The sequence below is a fragment of the Mustela erminea genome, chromosome 7, assembly GCF_009829155.1.
Source record: "Mustela erminea isolate mMusErm1 chromosome 7, mMusErm1.Pri, whole genome shotgun sequence".
In the NCBI taxonomy this organism is placed as follows: Eukaryota; Metazoa; Chordata; class Mammalia; order Carnivora; family Mustelidae; genus Mustela; species Mustela erminea.
Genome location: NC_045620.1, coordinates 62,239,787 through 62,258,616, shown reverse-complemented (window position 1 = coordinate 62,258,616; position 18,830 = coordinate 62,239,787). Strand labels below are relative to the sequence as shown.

General features: G+C 56.0%; 1 protein-coding gene across 1 annotated transcript in view; it reads left to right on the top strand.

The window, feature by feature from the left end:
• Positions 1-18,830, top strand: part of TTC7A (tetratricopeptide repeat domain 7A) — a 115,875-nt gene that overhangs the window by 81,291 nt on the left and 15,754 nt on the right. The window contains exons 16-18 of the mRNA XM_032351844.1: positions 8,045-8,161; positions 11,583-11,680; positions 13,212-13,346. Coding sequence (XP_032207735.1) covers positions 8,045-8,161; positions 11,583-11,680; positions 13,212-13,346 — 350 coding nt within the window. The remainder of the gene's footprint in view (positions 1-8,044; positions 8,162-11,582; positions 11,681-13,211; positions 13,347-18,830) is intronic.

Below are 18,830 nucleotides of genomic sequence, written 5' to 3'. Positions count from 1 at the left end.
AGGGTCCGTAGGTCAGTTACTGCCCCAGACCCAAGAGGAAATCATTGGTTGTTAGGGCTAAGAGCTGTTGTCAGGGTCCCTTCCGTATTGGGGGTTAGTCTCTAGGAAGGTGAGAAGGCTGGGCTTCCTGCTGGCCCTCTGCCTTTCAGGGAGGTCACTCCTATTGGAGTTACTTTAAAATAATACCCTCAAAGAGCATGTGTGTGACTTCAACCAGTTATTTTCCCTGGTGGAGTCTCCCAGAGGCGTGGAATTTGGAGGAGTGTGTGCAACCTATGTTGCCCTGCACCCACCTGGCTTCCTGGGCCACTGGGTAGAGCCAGGTGTTGGAGCCAGGTGACTGCAGCCTGAATGGGGGTGGCGGGTGTGACTCCCACCAGACAGCCTGTCCCCATCCTGTCCTCCCGGTGGGGCCTCTGAGCGCACTCAGCTGGGCCTCCTGCCCCACCTCCAAGTCTTCACCCCTGCTAGGCCAGCCCGCTAGTTCCATTTTGCCTAGAAGCCCCCCCACCCCTCACCCCTGTTGGTCAAAATGGAAAACTGAACTACTCAATTGAGTACTGGATTCTCTTCTGGGTTTGTTTCCTGATTGCCTTAGATATTCTGTTTGAACTTCCCCTTGTGGGTGGAAGCACTCCCCGGAGCAGACACTGTGGCCTGCGCTCTGCCCCCGCCTCCTCCTGTGGGGGCCCCTCTGCTGGACACCCAGCATCCCCAGTAGACCCTCAAATGGGTAGACCATGGGAGTGGTTTAGTTCGATGCTCTGGAGGGAAGGAGGGACCCCCACACAGCTGTTGACATCTTCCAGTCTTCGCTCCGCTTACCCTGTTTTCTTGTTCGGGGGTGTTTATTTTCTGCTCTTTACAGCCCTCCTACTTGAAAAAACGACTGGGAGAGCTAGATGGTATCTCAAGGTCAGACAGCTGGTACAGGGCAGAGAGCAGAGGCCAGAACCCAAGCCAGGTGGCGGGCTGGACAGCCCCAAGATGCTTGAACCCCACAAGCTTGGAGAATAATAATAGGAGAGTGGGGCATCCGCTTCGTGCTCTGTGGGAGGCTCTGAACTGCTCCACATGTGTTAAGTCCTGATCTCCTCAGGGACCCTGGGAGGATGAACAACCCCCATTATTCCCACTTTGAGGGCATAAGTATGCAGCTGTGTGGGATCCGGGCTGGGTAAGCCACAGCAGGTGGGGCAAACCTGGATGGAGCACTTCTCGAAGCACAAGCCCCCTACTGGGCCTTTCTGCAGTTTTTCCACAGAACAGCCCCACCCCCACCCCTGGGTGCACAGACACTATCCTTCCCATTTTACGGATACAAAACTAAAGTTCTGAGAAGGTAAAAGGACTTGCTTTAGAAACCCGGTGGCTAGAGGGGAAACCAGGGTTTGAACTTGGGTCACCCCACGTGGAGCCTGCTTTTCAGCCACGGAGGATGGGGCCCACTTCCTGTGTTTCCCCATGCGGTGTGCAGACTCTGGCCTCCCCGGCCGGGGACTTAGACTTTCCAGAGGCGTGGCCGCCTGACTCAAAGAATAGCCTTCTTTTTCACTCAATTATGTGTTTTCTGTAAAAATAGAACTCTTCATTAAAACAGCACGGCACAGCCATCAGCCGGAATTACTAATTACTGTCCTTTAAAGAGATAATTCCCCCTTCTGTGCATTTGCCACACCTGCTGCCATCCCCTCCCCCACTGTGGAGAGGGCTCCCTCTATGACCAGTGGCATGAGCCAGTGGCATGGGGTTGATGGGACCAGGAAGAATGGACAGTGCTATGGGACACTGCAGCCTCTCTTGGACTTCTCTGATCCCAGGAACGCCCACAGCTCCCCAGGCCTCTTTGAGCCCTTGTGGCTTGAACTCCTTCTGTTATTCAACAAAGATTTGTTGAGTGACATCAGGTCCGTCATTGGGGATATGAAGATAAGAAAGACGTGGTCCCTGCCAGGCACAGAGTCTGCTAGGGAAGACTGGCAGTGATGGCATGAGCTGAGGAGACCTATCTTGTGGGGTGGCTATGTGCCAGGGCTGCCTTTTTCTTTTTCTTTTTTTTTTTTTTTAAAGATTTTATTTATTTGACAGAGAGATAGAAAGCACAAATAAGCAGAGCAGCAGGCAGAGGGAGAGAGAGAATCAGGCGCTCTACTGAGCAGGGAGCCCAATGCGGGCCTTGATCCCAGGACCAGGGAATCATGACCTGAGCCGAAGGCAGCTGCTTAACCAACTGACCCACCCAGGTACCTCAGGGCTGCCTTTATAGGGCTCTGTTGTCCTTGGTCGTCCCAGCAAGCCTTCCTGGGTGGTGCCGTTACTGTCCCGGAGAGGTGAAGGCACCTGCTTTGTCTGGTGCCCACGGCTGTTTCAGTATGATGTGCTCTTGTGTGCTGGGGAGTGAGCCACGGGCAAGAGGTAGGCCCTTCAGCTAGACAGCTGTGGCCGTGCTCAGGCGCTTATTGTACGTGCTGAGTGATTTTATAGGGAGCTGTTTAAAGGAACTGGAAAGGGAAAATATGGACTGATGGTGCTTACAGCCCAGGTCCTTCCTGCAGCTGCCTCTGCTCTGCATGTACTCCCCTACCACTGGGAGCAGGGTGCTGGGGGGAGTAGCCGGTGGGGGACACAAAGGAGAGACTGATCCAAGACTCCTGGAAAAGGAGAATGGACAAGATGACCTCTGACCCCAGGACAGGGCTTGCTTAGCTCAAGCCGTCCTCACAAAAATATCCTGTTTACAAAATAATTCTTTTAAAAAATATTTTCTTTGGAAGGGCTCATGTTCACCCACTTTTGAGGAGGCTCACCCTAAGATATCTCTATGGCAGTAGGAAAAAATGATTTGTCTGTGCCTCAGATGGGAATGGCTCCAAATCTTAATCCTTTTAACAAATAATTAGCAGGCTGATCCTACCCCAGGAACAGGGGCCAGGCAGGGCCCAGGAAGTGAGGGAGTAGGCGGCAGATGCCAGGCTAACCGTGCCTCCCCCCAAAACTTCCTCCAGCAGCCCCTGGCCTGAGCGGCTGGGCAGGTGGGCAAAGATGTCCTCTGGGAACACCCAGAGACACCGGCCTCCCTGGTCTGCATCTTCCCCTTAAGGAAAAGGGCTGGCCCAGAGGCAGACAGACGCTGGCAAGGCTGAGATGCCTCATGGTCCAGCAGGGGCTGGTCCTATCCATGCTGGTCGAGTGCCTGTCTGTACCCCCAGCTGCAGGACAGTGCAGGTGACACGGGAGGTGGCCGGTCCCCGCCTTGAGCAGAGCACGACGGTAGAGGTGTGTGTGGTGGGGACACCCTTAGACACTGCCTAAGGGATCCCCAAGCCTGGCCACATGAGGTGGCCAGTGTGGACCTCCAAGCTCTGGTGGCATTCTTAGGGAAGGTGTGAGCTCCTGGAGAGTGGCCTTGTGGCCTCCCTGGGCCTCCCTACAAGGACCAGGGCACACATGATGCTTGGATTGGGCTGTGGATCCAGGACCCAGGAATCCTTCCCATAGCCCTCCCCCCTGGGGTGGGACAGAACCCATGGTGTGTTTACATGGACTCTTGCTCCTTCCCCTTCCCCAGAGAGCACACTCACTTTCACATCTGCCTTCCGATGCAAGGTGTGGGAAGGGCCTTCAGTCCTGTAAGACCTCGGGTTTATTCCGCTTGGGCCTATACTGCTTAACAAACAGGAAAGTGCTTGCAAGAGGGGTTTCAGCCGCAGCTGCTTCACCTGGACCCGCTGGGCTGGGCCTCCGTCCATACCTTCCTATCCCTTTCCTTTCTGACACACTTCTGAAGTCCCAGGATCCACACAGAGGACCGCCTGCCTTGCCAAACAGGCCACGGAGGCTTTCTGAGAGCCTTCCAGGGCACGAGGCCTGGAACCCACCCCTCTGGGTCTGTGAGGCCCGTGGCTTGGGGGCGGGGGTCCCTGCCCCCAGCCGCAGGGCTGGCCTGTGCTTGAGGACTGGGTGCAGCTGTGTGTTTCTCAGTGGCCGCATAGAGGTTACTGCAGTTCCTCTGGTGGGAGATGTCACTCCTATGTCACTGGAACCCGTGACGTGTCCTGCTGGGTGACAGTGGAGCTGGGACTTCCGTTTGGGTTTCTCACCCCCGGTCCAGTGTGTGTCTGCTCTGAACGACATTGCCATGTGGGGTCAGCAGTATGGCCGCTCCTCTCCCAGGGTGGCTCCCGTCAGGGGGGGTCAGGGGGCCCACAGATGCCCATGTTCTAGGTCTTCCTGTGTCAGGGCCACTGCTTGGTGGGACTTCCGGCTCTGCCTGGGTGACTGTCCTCCAGGAGGAAGACCCTGAGTCCTCTAAGAAGCCAGATGGCTTCATGTCCCATCCAGGCCCCATAAAACCCAGCTTCTAGACAGCTGAGAACAGACTCAGCCGCATGTTGCTTGCTGTGAGGCCCCGTAGCCTGCTCTGCAGCGATGAGGCATTGAGCAAACAGAGTCCTCCCCTCCTTCCTAAGCAGGACCCAGCCATGGGACATGGTGGTGCCAGAAATCAGCTCTGATTTAACACAGATCACGAGACCCTGCATGTGCTGGTTGTAACGACCCAACTCCCCCCACAACTAAGTAGACACTGCTCAGCTCTGTGTCAGGCACTGGAGAGGCAGGGAGGACCCTGCTGCGGCGGGAAGCAGGGCCCTGGACGATGAGTCCTTGCCCCTCTGGGGGGGATGTGTGGCAGGACACAGGACAGGATAGACAATGGTTTTACCATCTGTAGGCATGACTGGCTATAGACCATTTCTAGATTATCTGAATTTAAAAATGCTCGATAGGAATGTGTCTTTGTGATTGAACTCAGAAGCCTATGTGGCAAAAAAAGATAAGCATATATAAATAGATAATGTGTATAAATAGATAATATCTAGAGGTATGGATTGTGTAATTAAGTGCTAAGGAAAGACTCCTGAATATTCAGAGAAGGGCAGGGGTGGTCATGCTGCAGCTTCTCTGAGGAGGGCTAGAACCACGGAATTAAAATAGTGGGCTTTTGCAGAGTCTCAGAATCCTTTCTTCCAGTGATGTTTTGGATCCATTTGGTATATGAAACAGGCCTGCCAGAGGCTGGACTGGCTGAAGGAGTGGGGAGCCCAGGCTTGCCCTTCATATCCCCTGGCCCCCATCGCCAGCAGTTTCCCTGAAGCCCTGCCTGGAAGCACCGTTTTCCATGAACCCCCGATGTGTGCTGGAAAGTGTTGCCCACCAGCCACAGTAACACACCAGCGCTCACAGGCTTCTCCGACTGTCGTGGGAAGAACCAGGCCCCCCCATGCATCCTGGCATACTGGATAGGGAGGGTGTCCTGTACCGCGACAGAGGAGTGGAGGGAGCCCAACGATGAATTAGAGGCATGCCGCCAGGTGTGCAGATGACGAAGTACAACACAGTGAAGAGTATCCTGAAGGGGCATGTGTACGGCCGCCATGGGGACACACAGGAAGTCCGAGGGTGACCTCTGCTTAGGAGCTGGCCGGCAGTTGGAGGGAAGGGGTGAGTCCCAACAATGGCGATGATGTGCAGAAGGGCACGGATGAGTCCAGGAGCCTGTCCCCCAATTCAGGTTGTTGCTAATACCTGTAGGAGCAGCACACGGGCACCCCAGGAGGAGCGGCAGGAATGGAAGGTCGCAGCGCAAAGGCACTTGAATTGATGTCTCGGACAGTCTGGGTAGGGTTCTTTGTTGAGGAAGATCCCTCTTGGCAGTGCCTAGCTGTGAGACTAAGGAAATCTCAGGAGCTAACCTGGAGCCTCCAGGATCCAGGATCCGGGAGGGAAGGATCCGACCAGAGGGTGACTGACTGTTGGAGCGCTTGCCCCAGCCCAGAAAGGATGTGGTTTGGTTGAGAAATTCCGCACTAGGTCACTCACGCTAAAGGAATGTCAGCAGCCACGAGGATAACAGCCTGTGTTGGTAGAAGTCTCCGTCTGCCAGCTCAGCTTGCAGTCACTTATGTTCTAGGCACATGGTGTGGTCCGGTCTGCCACTCACACTGGCCCTCGGGGACACAGGAGGGGGAAGTGGCCTAGCAGAGAGGAGCTGAGGAGGAGCCATCGCAGGGGAAGGCTTCCGGGCTGGTGTGCCCAGGGAACTGTCCTGGGAGCCAGCCTAGCCCAGCCCTGAGTGGCCCTGCCTGGATGTTCTTTTCTTGAGCGTGGATGTGTCCTGAGTCTGCAGGAAGGGGTTTTCACTCCTCATGGACAGCTGCTCCAGCCTCTGGTTCCTGCCCCTTCCCAACCCACCCCACCCCACCCTACCCCACCCTCCTATTCATCACAGGCCAGCCCCAGCAGGATCTCTGATCTCTACCTTCTCTGCACTGAGTATGAACTACCTGATTATCTGGGTACCGTGTCATCTTTAGCACCAATATATTACCTTGAAGGCGGAACTGTGTCTTCTACTCCAGATTCCTAAAGCGGAGGCACCTAATACTTGCAGAGTGTTGGACCCTTGCAGAATCCGGGAAGGGAGGGTAGGGATGGCAGGGCTGGTTCTCATTGCACTAGGATGCAGAGACCACATTCCTGCCCAGGCCTGTGCAGTCCATGCGGTGGGGACCACGCTTTCTGCCCTCGGGGCCTTGTAAGCCAGCCAGTTAGCAGATTTTCTAAGAAGGGCACAAGGCATCCTGAGCGTCTGGGAAGGTAGAATTTAAGGTCAGACTTGAGAAGGGACGAACATGGAGAGGTGAGACTGGAAAGCAGTGGGAGGATGGGGATGCTCGGAGTGAGGGAGAAGATCAGAGTGGAAAGCTCCCAGGCGGAGGCTGGCCTCCCCATCCGGTGCCTGCAGCCTCAGATCACAGGAAGCACACTCAGCCTCTGCAAGGGCCTGCATGCCAGCCTCAGATGGGCCGGCAGAAGCAGCGGGCAGTGATCAAGTACAGGGCCTGACAGTCATGTGCGTTTGTCCAACAGCGATGCCAGGATGAAAAGGGCCTCACTGCTCCCCATCCGTTGAGAACCAGAGTCACAGCCTTGTTTGGGTCTCAGTGGCTCAGCCAAGTTCACATGCTGCCCAGGCAGCTGGTGTGCATCAGGGTGGCTGGCACGACGCACGGTATAAAGAATCCAGGACTTCCACTGCCGTTAGTAAATGGCCACGGCCTTGAATTTCCTAACCCCAGCTGCCTTGACCCACCCTCCCCTGGGACTCTAGGACTCCCTGACAACTGAAGGGTCAACACCTGGCATGCAGGTTGCCCAGACCCTCTGCCCTGGTTCTGAGGAGCAGTGTTCTGATGGTCTCTGCTGTGTCCAGGGCAGAGGGAGGAAGCAGTTGGCCTCCCTCCTGTGGTCTGCCTTCTGGTGGGGCCAGCCCCTTCCCTCTCCTCCCAGCCCCCATCAGGGCCACATCCCCACATCACACACCATCCTGACCTCAGAAGACTCCAGTTTTCAAGTTGAAAGAGGTTCTGAAGTGGTTCTCTTGCTTTGCAGAGTGGCTGTGTTCTAAACGACGACCAGATAGGATCTGGTGGCACTTTAAGCCTATTGCACATATAAGGGGAGCTGGCTATTTTAGGAAATCCAGTGAAGGATTCTTTGATAAAGTAGCACATGACTAATGACTGTCCTCATGTATCCAGGGTCAGCAAACAGTCTGCACTTCAAGTGAGATGTTAACTGAGCACTTACTGTGTGCTGGCAAGGTCTAAAGCAGAATTCTGCCTTTTAGGGGCCCTTTCTTTGCCAGTTCCTTGCTTAGCTTCATTTCTTGATTAAGAGTTGCCTTCTGGGACTGTCTCTTGTATATGGGGGCCACTGGGGAGCGTGTAAATACAAGGATGGCCACACAGTCATTGAGGACAGTGCATGCTGTGGGTGTGGGTAGGAGGAACAAATGAGACTCGTAGCCACACTTGACAGTGCTTCAGAGGCTGGTCAGGAGGGTCTGGGATGGGGGGCCAAGTGGATGTGGGGGACCGGCAGAGTGATGGGGCAGAATGCCTTGGGGTCCTAGCCTGGAGAAAAGTCAGGGGCAAGGGAGCCCTTGCAGCTGCGTGCTAACTGCTGCCGTCCCTCCCTGCAGCCTGATGTTCACCAAGGTGAAGCTGGAGCAGGTGCTGAAAGGCCCGGAGGAAGCCCTCGTGACCTGCAGACAGATGCTGCGGCTGTGGCAGACCCTGTACAACTTCTCCCAGATGGGGTGAGTGGCCGGCATCGTCCCCGGGGTTGCCCATGGTGTGGATGGCCACATTGGCGGGCGGTGGTTGCCAAGGCAACAGCCCACAGCCGAGTGGCTGTGATGCCTGGGGTGGTGACAGTATTTGAATCAGAGTCTGCTCCTTACTGCTCCTGGGGCCTTTCACATCCAAAGGCTAATTTTAACCTTTTTGACAGTCCTCTGCAAGGACAGAAAGAACCATCTCAGGAAGCGGAAGTTCAGAGGAGTAAGAAGAAGTCATTACTGAGCGTCTGGGCCGGGCTCTGGGCTGGTTGCTCCTATCTTAAACACTGTCAGATCTTAGCCTCAGCCCAGGAGGGAAACTGAGAGTCCAAGACCCTTCTAGAATTTTCCAGAGTCACTCACCTGCTTCATGGTAGTGCTGGGGCTTGAACCTGGGTACTCTGAGTCCCAGCCATCCTGAGCCCAGCGCTTCTTCCTGGCTCCATTTGGAAGCTAGAAGAGGAGGGGGAAGCTGAGTTCCTGAAGGGCCTGCTCCACCCACCCTCCCCAACTCACACACCAGCTCCACACATCCTGTCTCCTACCATAGCGCCCAGCCTGGGCTCTAGGTTTTTCCTGGGTCAGAGTAGGCACTCTAGTCCATGTTGAAGCTGCTGAAAGTCTTTGCTCCAATCCCCTCAGACACTGTGCAGCCCAAAGCAAAAAAAGGGCTTTGTGCCAGGCCCATGCACATAGTCCTCCTGTTCTCTGGTGCTGCCTCCCTCCCCTTCCCTGAAATTGCTAGCTGTGTCCTCTCCCGGAAGACCCCCTCTGACAGATGTGTTTGCATTTTCACAGGGACCAGAAGGCTTTCGCAGTCCCCAGAGGCATGTGTCTCTAATGGTGAAATTTACAGAGGGGGCCCCAGGCTAATCCAGGGGGGTTAGAGCAATCCCTGGGCAAAGTAGGGTCTGCCTCTCTTTGAAGGCCTTTGAAAGGCCTGGGAGATTCCAGGGCAGAGCAGGACCCAGTGAGTAGAAGCTGCCAGAAGGAGGCTCTGGGATGAAGGACTTTCCAGAAAGGGAATGGGGAGCTTTCTGGCAGCTGGGTGATGTGGGGGTGAGGCCCAGACTCTGGTGTGAGGAGACCTGCCCTGAGAGGCCCCTTGCACAGCTGCTCACTGGCTGCAGCTACGTTGGCAGGTCAGCAGTCCGGCTCCCCTTACAGAGAGGAGCTGTCCTTGAAGGTGGCAGGGACTCCCCATCGGCTGGGTGGCTGGTTGCCTGCCCATCCAGGAGGCCTTGGCGGGGTCCCCCCGAGCTGTGTTCTGCCTCCACGCGCGGGGGCCCCCTCCAGGCAGCAGATCTGTGGGGCTGCCCCATGTTCTCACAGGGGCTGGGGCTGTAGGATCACACTGGGGTCGCTTTATATCACCACCCACACACTCATCTCTGATATGAGGGCCCAGTGGAGCTCCTCCTAGGTTCCCCAGGCACCTCTTTCGGGGAACCTCCTGCAGTTCCCCACTCAGGTCGGGTAGGGCTCAGGCAGGCCAGCTATCTGGAGTCACATTGCTAGGACCAGAGGGCAGGATCCTGTACCCTTCCTGGCTTTCCCCAGAATAGGGAGCATGCTTTCTGAACCTGGAGCCACAGAGCAGAAACTAGAACTTGTGAAATCTGGTTTGGGGCAGCTGAGGACAGAGGCCAGAATCCACAGCCTGAAGGTCTGGCCTACCTGTCCCACCCAGGTGCCCTCCTTCTCTGCTCCACCCTGGCCAGCTCACACCCCTCAGGCCCCGTTCAAATGCCTTCTTTCTCGGAGCCTGCAGTCACCCAGCCTCTGACCCTTTTATCTCAATGCTCTTGAACTAGGTCTTTCTAAGTGTTAATCGTGGACGCTCCCTCCTGCCTGGCCGCCAGGTTCTTTAGAGCAGGAGCGATGCTGTATCTTGGCCTAGACCCAGGTGGCAAAAGGTCCCTGAGATGGGCTGTTTCTTGAGCCCTTGGAGTGTCCCCGTCAGGGGCTGGGAGAGCAGGTGGGACAAGAGGCTGTGGGTGCCTGGCACCTGCCTCTGTCGCCTCCCACACTCCTCACGGAAACCTTGTGAGACCGACCTCCCCCGCTGATTACTGCACACACTAAGCAAAATGAGAAAACTAAGACTCAGAAGGGCTAAGTAGCTTTGCTGAGGGTCCCACAGCTGAGGAGGGGTGGCCTGTGTTTCTGGCTCCTCGGCACCACACTCAAGTGCCTCCGGGAGTGGAAGAGGATGGGGAGGAAAGGCCCCAACTGGGACCCACTGTGTTTTGTGGGTGGTCTCCTCTAATGTCCACACAATGGCTGTGCACCAGCAGACCCAAGTTCAGGCCAGCATGAGCCTGAGTTTAAATGGCAGGCATGGGGCCCTGGCATTCTTGCTGGGACCAACGTCTGGGCGCCCCAGTGGAGGGAAGAAGCCTCTGGCCCCAGGACTTGTTTTGCCTTCTCTCCTGCCATTTTCACCTTAGCCTTTCTCCAAGCTTTTCCCAGGCAGCAGGTTCAAGGGCGACCCCAGAACTGGGCAGAGCGCCTGGGGGCAATGGGCACAACAGGCTGTGCTACCTTTCTGAGCTGGCAGCTCCCCGACCTCCCACTCTGAGAAAAGAGGAGCCTCTCTATGGTGTGGGAGCTTCGAGGACCTGGGGAATTGGGGGCAGGGGAGATGACCATGCTTGTGTACCTGGCTCTTCCGGGCATGGGGTGAGGAACACCTTCCTTCCCTGGGATGTGGGCTGGGGGCATTTCTGGTAGCCCATGAAGACCAGGCTTTCCTTGGGAGACAGGCCTTGGTGCCTGCTCTGTGCCTGGCATTCTGCTAGACACTGTGAAAGCAGCAGGAGGTAGCAGAGACCTCCTGCTGGCCTGGGGCACTTCTAGCATCACACACTTCAGAGGAGGGAGAATTTCGAACGTGCTGCTGGCAGCATGCTGATGGAGGGCAAGGGAGGAAGGGCACGGGAGCCACAGAGGGCTTTCTGGATGGATGGAGGGCACTGGGCTGAGTTGTAAATTATGGAGGGTTTTCGGTGGACCAGAAGAACAGCGAGAACATTCTTGGTGGCAGCAGCTTGAGCAAATGTTAGCCGTGGGGATGAAATGTGGTAGCATTGAGGAACAGCGGGGAGACTGATGACCCCAGAGGCACATGTTGGCAGCGTGTGTGTGTGTGTGTGTGTGGATGTGCTGAGGATTCACAGCATGTCAGTGTAGCTACTAGAGTGACCCATATTCTAGAACCCCACACCTGAGCTCTGATCTGTTCTACCACTCTGGTGGTCTCCATCCTTTCTAATGGTCCCGCTTTGACTCAGTTCCCTGCCCTGAACTCTCAGCCTCAGAGTTGGCCTGGCACAAGGCTCCCTTATTCTCCCTGCCAGCCCTCCACCTCACCAGGGCCTGGCCTTCCCTTGCCTTTCAGAGGCCTGGAAAAGGATGGGAGCCTCGGCGAGGGCATCACCCTGAAGAAGCAGAGTGGCATGCACCTGACTCTGCCTGACGCCCATGATGCAGACTCCGGTAAGAACGTGCCTGTGGGCGGGCGGCTGTCTATGTGGGTTCATGGCTCACTCTCGGCCCGAGCACAAGTGGGGAGAGTGGCATCGCCCAGCCTGGCCAAACCCACCCTGCTCCCAGTCAGCTGCAGCCCCAGAGCCTGGTTCTGAGGAGCTAAGGAGCCGCCATCGGGCCCCTTTCTGGCTGACTCTGGGGTGGGAAGTGAGCAGCTAGAACAGGCAAAGGAGGGACCCTGCCTCCTGGGTGGGGGTGCAGGGAGGAGAGCCCGAGCAGAGAGACATCTGTGGAGCCCAGAAACCATCTCCCTGGAGGCTAAGCTTGAGGCCAGGGTCTACTACTAAAGTGACCTTAGTAGATGGAGTCAAGTAGGAAGGAATGAGCTGAGCTTTGACTTACAACTCTAAGCTCAAAGGGGACTGTTTCAATGAGGATACAATGAAAGCAGAATAGCCAAGGCACAAGAAGAAGAACAGGTCACAGAACAGAGCACGAAGGAGTTGTGTTTGTGGCATTGCTCCTTCTGTCCACTTGCGGACGTGAGCTGAGTGCGCCTTTGTTGTCCCTGACGGAGCTGGACTGCCCTGGGCCGAGCCCCATACCTGACTCGGGGGCACATCCGAAGGGCACTGGGCTGACTGCAGAGCTGCTGACTCCAAAGCAGGGATGGTGAAGGGGGGCCCGGCACCCTTGCGGAGAAGAGGGGATGAACCATGAGCAAATGATTAGGCTCCATGGGCGCTCATCTTGGAAACTGAGACCATCTGGGAGTGTCCCGAGGTCTCCTGAGTTTATTGGAGCCTTTATTGCCCCAGCTAGGGGGAGAAGAAAGGGCTCGTGTTTCATCTGCATGTGAAGTGTAAAAATGTCAACAGCCATATATCCTGAGCAGGGACCCAAGTCACTCAGAGCTGCCGGGGCAGGGTGGGGGGCGGGGTTCTTCAGAACCACAGGGGCCCGCGGAGCTGCTGCTACTCAAGGATTTGGCCCAGCACAGCCTTGAATGGGACCTTTCTGTAGAAGAAGTAGTAATGTGCACCTGGGAAAAGAGAAAGCGAAGAGAGAAGGGAGAAGAGAAAAATCCTTCAGTTTCACCCCCCAGACCATAGGAATGGCCTCTAAGGTCTTTCTTCCAGGCCATTTCTTTGTACCCTTGTTTGTACAACCCTTGGTTGTACCCTTTTATGGCTTTTTCCCCCCTAACTGTGTGCCGTGAGCACCCTTCTCCTTCCAGCTCCGTGCCTCTGTGCCATTCGTGCGATGGCCGCGGGGTCTCAGACGATGAGCCCTGCATGGATTTTGAATCACCCCCTGTTGTTGGACATCCGGGTCATTTCTGTTCTCAGTGTTACAGGCACTTTGGCCAGCATCCAGGCCTGTCTTCTTTAGTGATCGACTCCTCGGAGTGGGCATGCTGCCCAGCTGCCCCTTCTGAGCTCCTCATCCCAGTCATGGCTGAGGGGCCAAGGAGGGCCCTTCCCTGTGCATCCGTGAGCTTGTTCATGACTACTCAGCCGCCTCTCCTCTCGTTCGGCAGGCTCACGGCACGCATCCTCCATCGCAGCCTCCCGGCTGGAGGAGGCCATGTCGGAGCTGACGGTGCCCAGCTCCGTCCTGAAGCAGGGCCCCATGCAGCTGTGGACCACATTGGAGCAGATCTGGCTCCAGGCTGGTGAGTGTCCCCCTGCCCCAGTGACACCTACCACCTGCCCGCAAGCCTCTCAGAGCCGTGTCCTGCTCTGGAGTTGGTGGGGCTGGTTCCTGGGGCTGTGTAGACCCCTGACAAGGCCTATGTAGACCGCAGTGCTCACAGAAAGGTTTAAGGATCCGGAACCTGGAGCTCTGGTTTCAGCTCGCTCTTCTTTGCTTGGTCCAAGAAGAGTCACTACATTTGTCTGGCTGTGGGTTTCTTTCTCCACCACATGGGGACAGGCCCTGCCTGGGGGGAGGCTCTCCAGCAGCAAATACAAATGTAAGAAGATTTGAAGAAAGACAGTGCAGATGACTAAGAAGGCTTTCTTAGTCTCAAATACAGGCCCCGTCCATCCTTCTTGCCCACCCTCCCCTGAGTAAAACTAGCTCAGACCCCAGAAAGCTCATGGAATTGCTGGAGAAGAGATGAGGTCTGGGGGTATAGTTCACGATGGTAGAAGGCTGGTAACCCTGAGGTGGCCATTCAGGTGACAGTCCCTCTTGATAGGTAAGGGCATCACTGCTGGCATGGAATGTGAGGGTCAGTTACTATTGGGGACACAGACAACCTTGGGATCACCCACGGCTGGGTTCTAATGCCAGCTCCCTAGGGCCCGTCCTGATCTAAAATGAGCTCATGATTAAAGCAGTTGGTACCATGTGGGGCACATAGTAGGTGCTCAGGGAAGTTCCTCCCCGATTTTCTGGTTACCCTGATGGGAGCCCATCTCTCCCCAGGGGCTGGCACCTACACCCCCCACCACCATGGGAGACGCAGAGGAGGCTGCAGGTAGAAAGTTCCTGAGCCGAGCAGACATTGTAAGTTAGAGGCAGAAAGTGGTTCACTGGGAATCTAAGGCTTTCCACTCCCTGGATTTCACATATGGCCCCATTACCATGCAGTCCTCCGCCTACTCTCCCACCCGAGGTTCTGAATCTGGGGAAAGAAATCGGACCAGGTTGCACAGGCTAAACAGGGAAGCATTTTAATAATGCAAACATGGCCCCAGTTAGCGTATCAGGGTCCCTTAGGAGGCTAGGAATATGTGAAGGTCATGCTCCCCAGCCAGCTTGTTGTGTCCTAAGTGGCAAGAGGAAGGTTGAAACTCCAGAGGGATATGAAGCAAGCCCTCCCCTTAGGCAAGCAGCCCCCTGTCTTCTTCTAAGACATGGAGCCAGCCCGGCTCCCAAGAGGCACACTGGAACCCCAGCCCGTCCTTGTGCCTGGGGTAGAAGGCTGCGCCCACACGGGGCCTTCACCATGTGGATCAGTGAGGTGGTGATCAGATCCCAGAGTTGTGCGTTGTCTACTCTGGAACTCCCAAGGTCTTTATTTTATTGCTGTGCGTTGTCTCCTACCAGCAGCAAATGAACATGTATTTGCATTCCACAAGCCTGCTTTCCATGGTTCAAGTATGTGGCTTTATGCTCGGGGTGCTAGTATAGTCTCGTAACTCCAGGAAGGTTAACTTCCTGAAGCTTGTAATCAGGTGTGGGAATTATCAGTATAAATACATGTCCTTCAGTAATTTGCACATTAGCCTTTCTTCTCTGGACGTTATCCTAAGATATTCAGCCCCAGGAAAACTCTTGAGAACAAAATCTGAATGCTTTGAATGTGGCGCCGGGTAAGGGTTGGGCAGTGTGGTATCAAGAGACAGGTTTGGGGGACGCCTGGGTGGCTCAGTTGGTTAAGCAGCTGCCTTCGGCTCAGGTCATGATCCCAGCATCCTGGGATCGAGTCCCATATCGGGCTCCTTGCTCGGCAGGGAGCCTGCTTCTCCCTCTGCCTCTGCCTGCCATTCTGTCTGCCTGTGCTCACTCTCTCTCCCTCTCTCTCTAACAAATAAATAAAATCTTTAAAAAAAAAAAAGAGAGAGAGAGAGAGAGACAGGTTTGGGTGTGTGTGACCGATCCAGAATCGCAGGGACTTCTGCAAGGTAGACACTTTGTTGTCCTTTCATAACAATTCAGAGATGGTGCCCTTGACTGGGATGACAGCTCTGTTCTCCTGGTCCAGGGACCCAGGTTCCTTCCATTGTGTGGGCTCTGTTCTCTATGGGGTGTCACTCTCACCCCTGTGGCCCATTCACCTTCAGCACATTCACCTTCCAAGGCATAACTAGTAAGAGTAGGAGAAGGGGACAGTCCCTCCCTGTAAGGATTTAGTGTGAAATTTGCATACATCAGTCTCCATCATGATCCATTGGCCAGAACTTCGTCACATGACCACACCTAGCTGCAAAGAACTCTGGGAAATATCATTCTTCTGGCTGTCTGTATGCCCTATGAAAAAGGGGCTCTGTCATTATCGGAGAAAGGGAGAAGAGACTGAGGGACGCCTGCCACATCCAGAAAGGGAAGTAAGAAAGTGTCCCAGGATTTCCCTTCTGAGCGTCGGAGGATTCCGGAGCGTCTGCACTCCAGAAGCCATCAGCAGCAAGCATGTGCCGAGCACTTAGGGAATGAAGGGCTGCTGCGACCACATCCCTGAGGCAAAAACTCCCTAACCTCGTCCTACCTGACCTAGGCTGAGAGTGTCCTCACCAGCATCCCTACCCCCACCCACCCCAACTAATGATTCCAGCCCCTACAGCAAATGCGCAGGAAGGGAAGAATGTCCTCCTTTTTCATTTCCGCAGGTGCTCGTCCCCCAGCTTTCATTCAGGATGAATCACACCCTGGACTACTGCAGCCCCATCAGTCCCCCCACTTAGGTTGGGAGATGGTACCCTTCCTCTCCTAGCTCTTGTGCTTCTGCCTGCCCTCACCAGGCCTCTGTCCTATTCCAGTCAGATGTGACAAACATCACAGGGGGCTTCCCCTTGAGAGATGAGTCCCAGGAATGTTGCCTCTTTGGCAGCGGGTCCGTGTGATCATGGCACAAGGCCTCACAGATGCCCCCATGTCCACATGTCAAGAGGTGCCTTTTGGAAGAGCAAGATGGCTCACCCCCTCTGTCACTGCAGCTCGTGTCTCTGGGAGCTAATAGTGTGCTGGAGGGAGGGAGAGAGATGTAAGGAAGGGTTCCCGTGCCCTGGAGGTCCAGGGCATTCCTAGGCAGCCATGGGCTTTCACTCGGTCCGGGGAAGCTGACCTGAGTCTCGGCTCCCAAATGCCAGATTCACAGTGTCTGGGCACTGGGCACAGAGCCGCAGCTGCTAAACAGATGCGTCAAGCAAGAGCCAGTACAGCCCCCCGTCCAGGCTGGATCTATGCCCAGAGAGCCTGTAGGATGGGCAGAGCACCTGTGCCCAAGGCCGCTCAGAGTGGGGACCACCTATGGAGACAGTCCTCAGGAGGTCCTGGGCACGGGTAGGTAAAAGCTACCCTGGATGTGAGCTGGGCAGACTGGGGAACTGGGGTGGGGTGGCCGGAGCTGAGCCAAAAGATCATCTTCATCATAAAATTATAGTCAAGGGAGGGGCGCCTGGGTGCTCAGGAAGACATTCACATGTCCGACTCAGTTTCAGCTCAGGTCGTGAACCCAGGGTTGTGAGATCGAGCCCCGAGCCCCGTGTCAGTGCAGCTTAAGATTCTCCCTCTCAAAAAAAAAGGGAGAAGATTCTCCCTCTCCCTCTGTCCCTCCCCCACCCTTACTCTCTCTCTCTCTCCCCCTCCCCTCTCCAAAAAAAGAACTACAGCCAAGGGAGCAGCTCTGCCTTACTCTTGGTCCCACATGCTCCTCCTGTGCTTTTGTTCCCTCACCTCTCGTGCCTTTCTTCATCTTCCCTCACACTCCCCTCCTCCCCTCCATCCCAGCTCCCCGCCCTTCTTCCTCCTGCCTTCTGTGCCTTCTTCCCACGTCCCCTCTTCCCTTGCTTGGGCTTTTTCTTCTTCTCTTCTCAGCGGCACCCCCACCTCCCAGCTGCCACTCGGGGATAGGAAGTTGCGAGCCCAGGCCCTGCAGCTTTGACTCCCTTGTGGCTGGAGGAAGATCGGGCCCCTCTCTGGGTCCCTGAGGTGGAGGGTCTCAGACCACCTGCAGAATGCCCTTAGACCTTTGGATTCTCTCTTATTCTCTTGGTTCCCTAGCTGCCTCTCTCCTTCCTTGTCTGCCTCTCTTCCTTCTCCTTTATTCTGGGTGTCCATATGTCCTGAAGGTCTGCTCTGTGGGGAGGACGCTTGTGTCCTTTAGGGGGCAGTTCTGGTGATCCTCTCTGGAGTTCAAGGCTAGCTAAGGGCCTAACCTTAACTTCCTGAGCTTCCCACTGAGGGGCCTCTGCCTTTAGCCTGGGTGCCCCTCCTTTCTGAGGTCTTACGGAGGGTCTTCAGGAAGCACCTCTCACGCGGGGAGGCCCCTGAAAGGCCGCAGACCTGACCCTGAGCCCTCCCTCACCCTGCCCCTCTGCTCAGGAGGAGACCCCGGGGCAAGGCCCTCCCTGCCAAGAGTGTGTGCAAACAGCCCATCGAGAGTGGGTTCATCCCCCATCCTGGGGGTGGGATGGGGCTTGGCTCTGACGGAAAGACTGGAACCAGCTCTGGGTGCAGGGTTAGATCAGGATGCCTCAGAGAAAAAAATAATAAAAGGGACTGTTGCAAAGCTCCAGGGAACAGATGTTTTCCATTTGGAGCCTGCCGCGAGCAGCACAGAGGGGGGCGGGTGGAAGAGGGAGGAAAGCTGGGACACAGAGGCAGGAGGGGAGGTCAAGGGTAGGCAGACAGGAAGATGAGAGAAGTGGGGAAATCGCGATGGAGGGGGAGAGAAGGCGCTGAGGGGAAGGGAGAGGCCCCTCCGTGCTGGGGACAGCAAGGGTTGTTTGCCAGGGTGGTGGCCCGGACTGTGAGAAGCCAAGTCCGGTAACCGGGAGCACTGCTCCAGCCCTGGCTGGGAAGAGGCCGGGATGGGTGGGTACCTTGGGGCCCCAGCAGTTAAGGCCGGGAGGTCGAGAAATCAGGGCAGTGGACGGGCACGGTGCCACGTGCGGCTCCTGCTGGAGCTGATGCTGGCTGGCTGGGGAGCACCATGTTTGGTAAAACAGTTGCCCGGGGACGCTGAGGCTGGGAAGAAGGGGTGCCCTGCAGCCCCCAGATCTGTGGGTCTGGCTGCAGGGCAGAGGCCCCGCCCTGGAGGCGGAGTGTGCCAGGGACTGTGTGCAAGGCGGCCAGGAGCCCTCAGGAGACCTCACTTCGCTGGCTCTGTTCTGTGTCATCTGGTTTCCTGCCTAACTGGTAATGAAGTCCATCGGACCAAAGCAGCCCTACCTATTTTTCCGGGCATGTTCTTTGGTGTGTGGCCAGCCCAACAAGGCCCAGGGATCCGAGGAAAGAGGGAGGTGGGGATCCCTGTAATTGAAATCTGTTGATATGAAGGCACTAGGAGGAGCCCCCAAGGGAGAGACGAGAAACAGCCTCCAGAGACAAGGACTCAGAAGGCAGGCCAGAGAGTTGTAAACAGTTTAATGAGCAGGGGCAGGATGAGGCCGGCAGGTGTGCCGGGCCTGCTGGGCATGGGTGAGGGGAG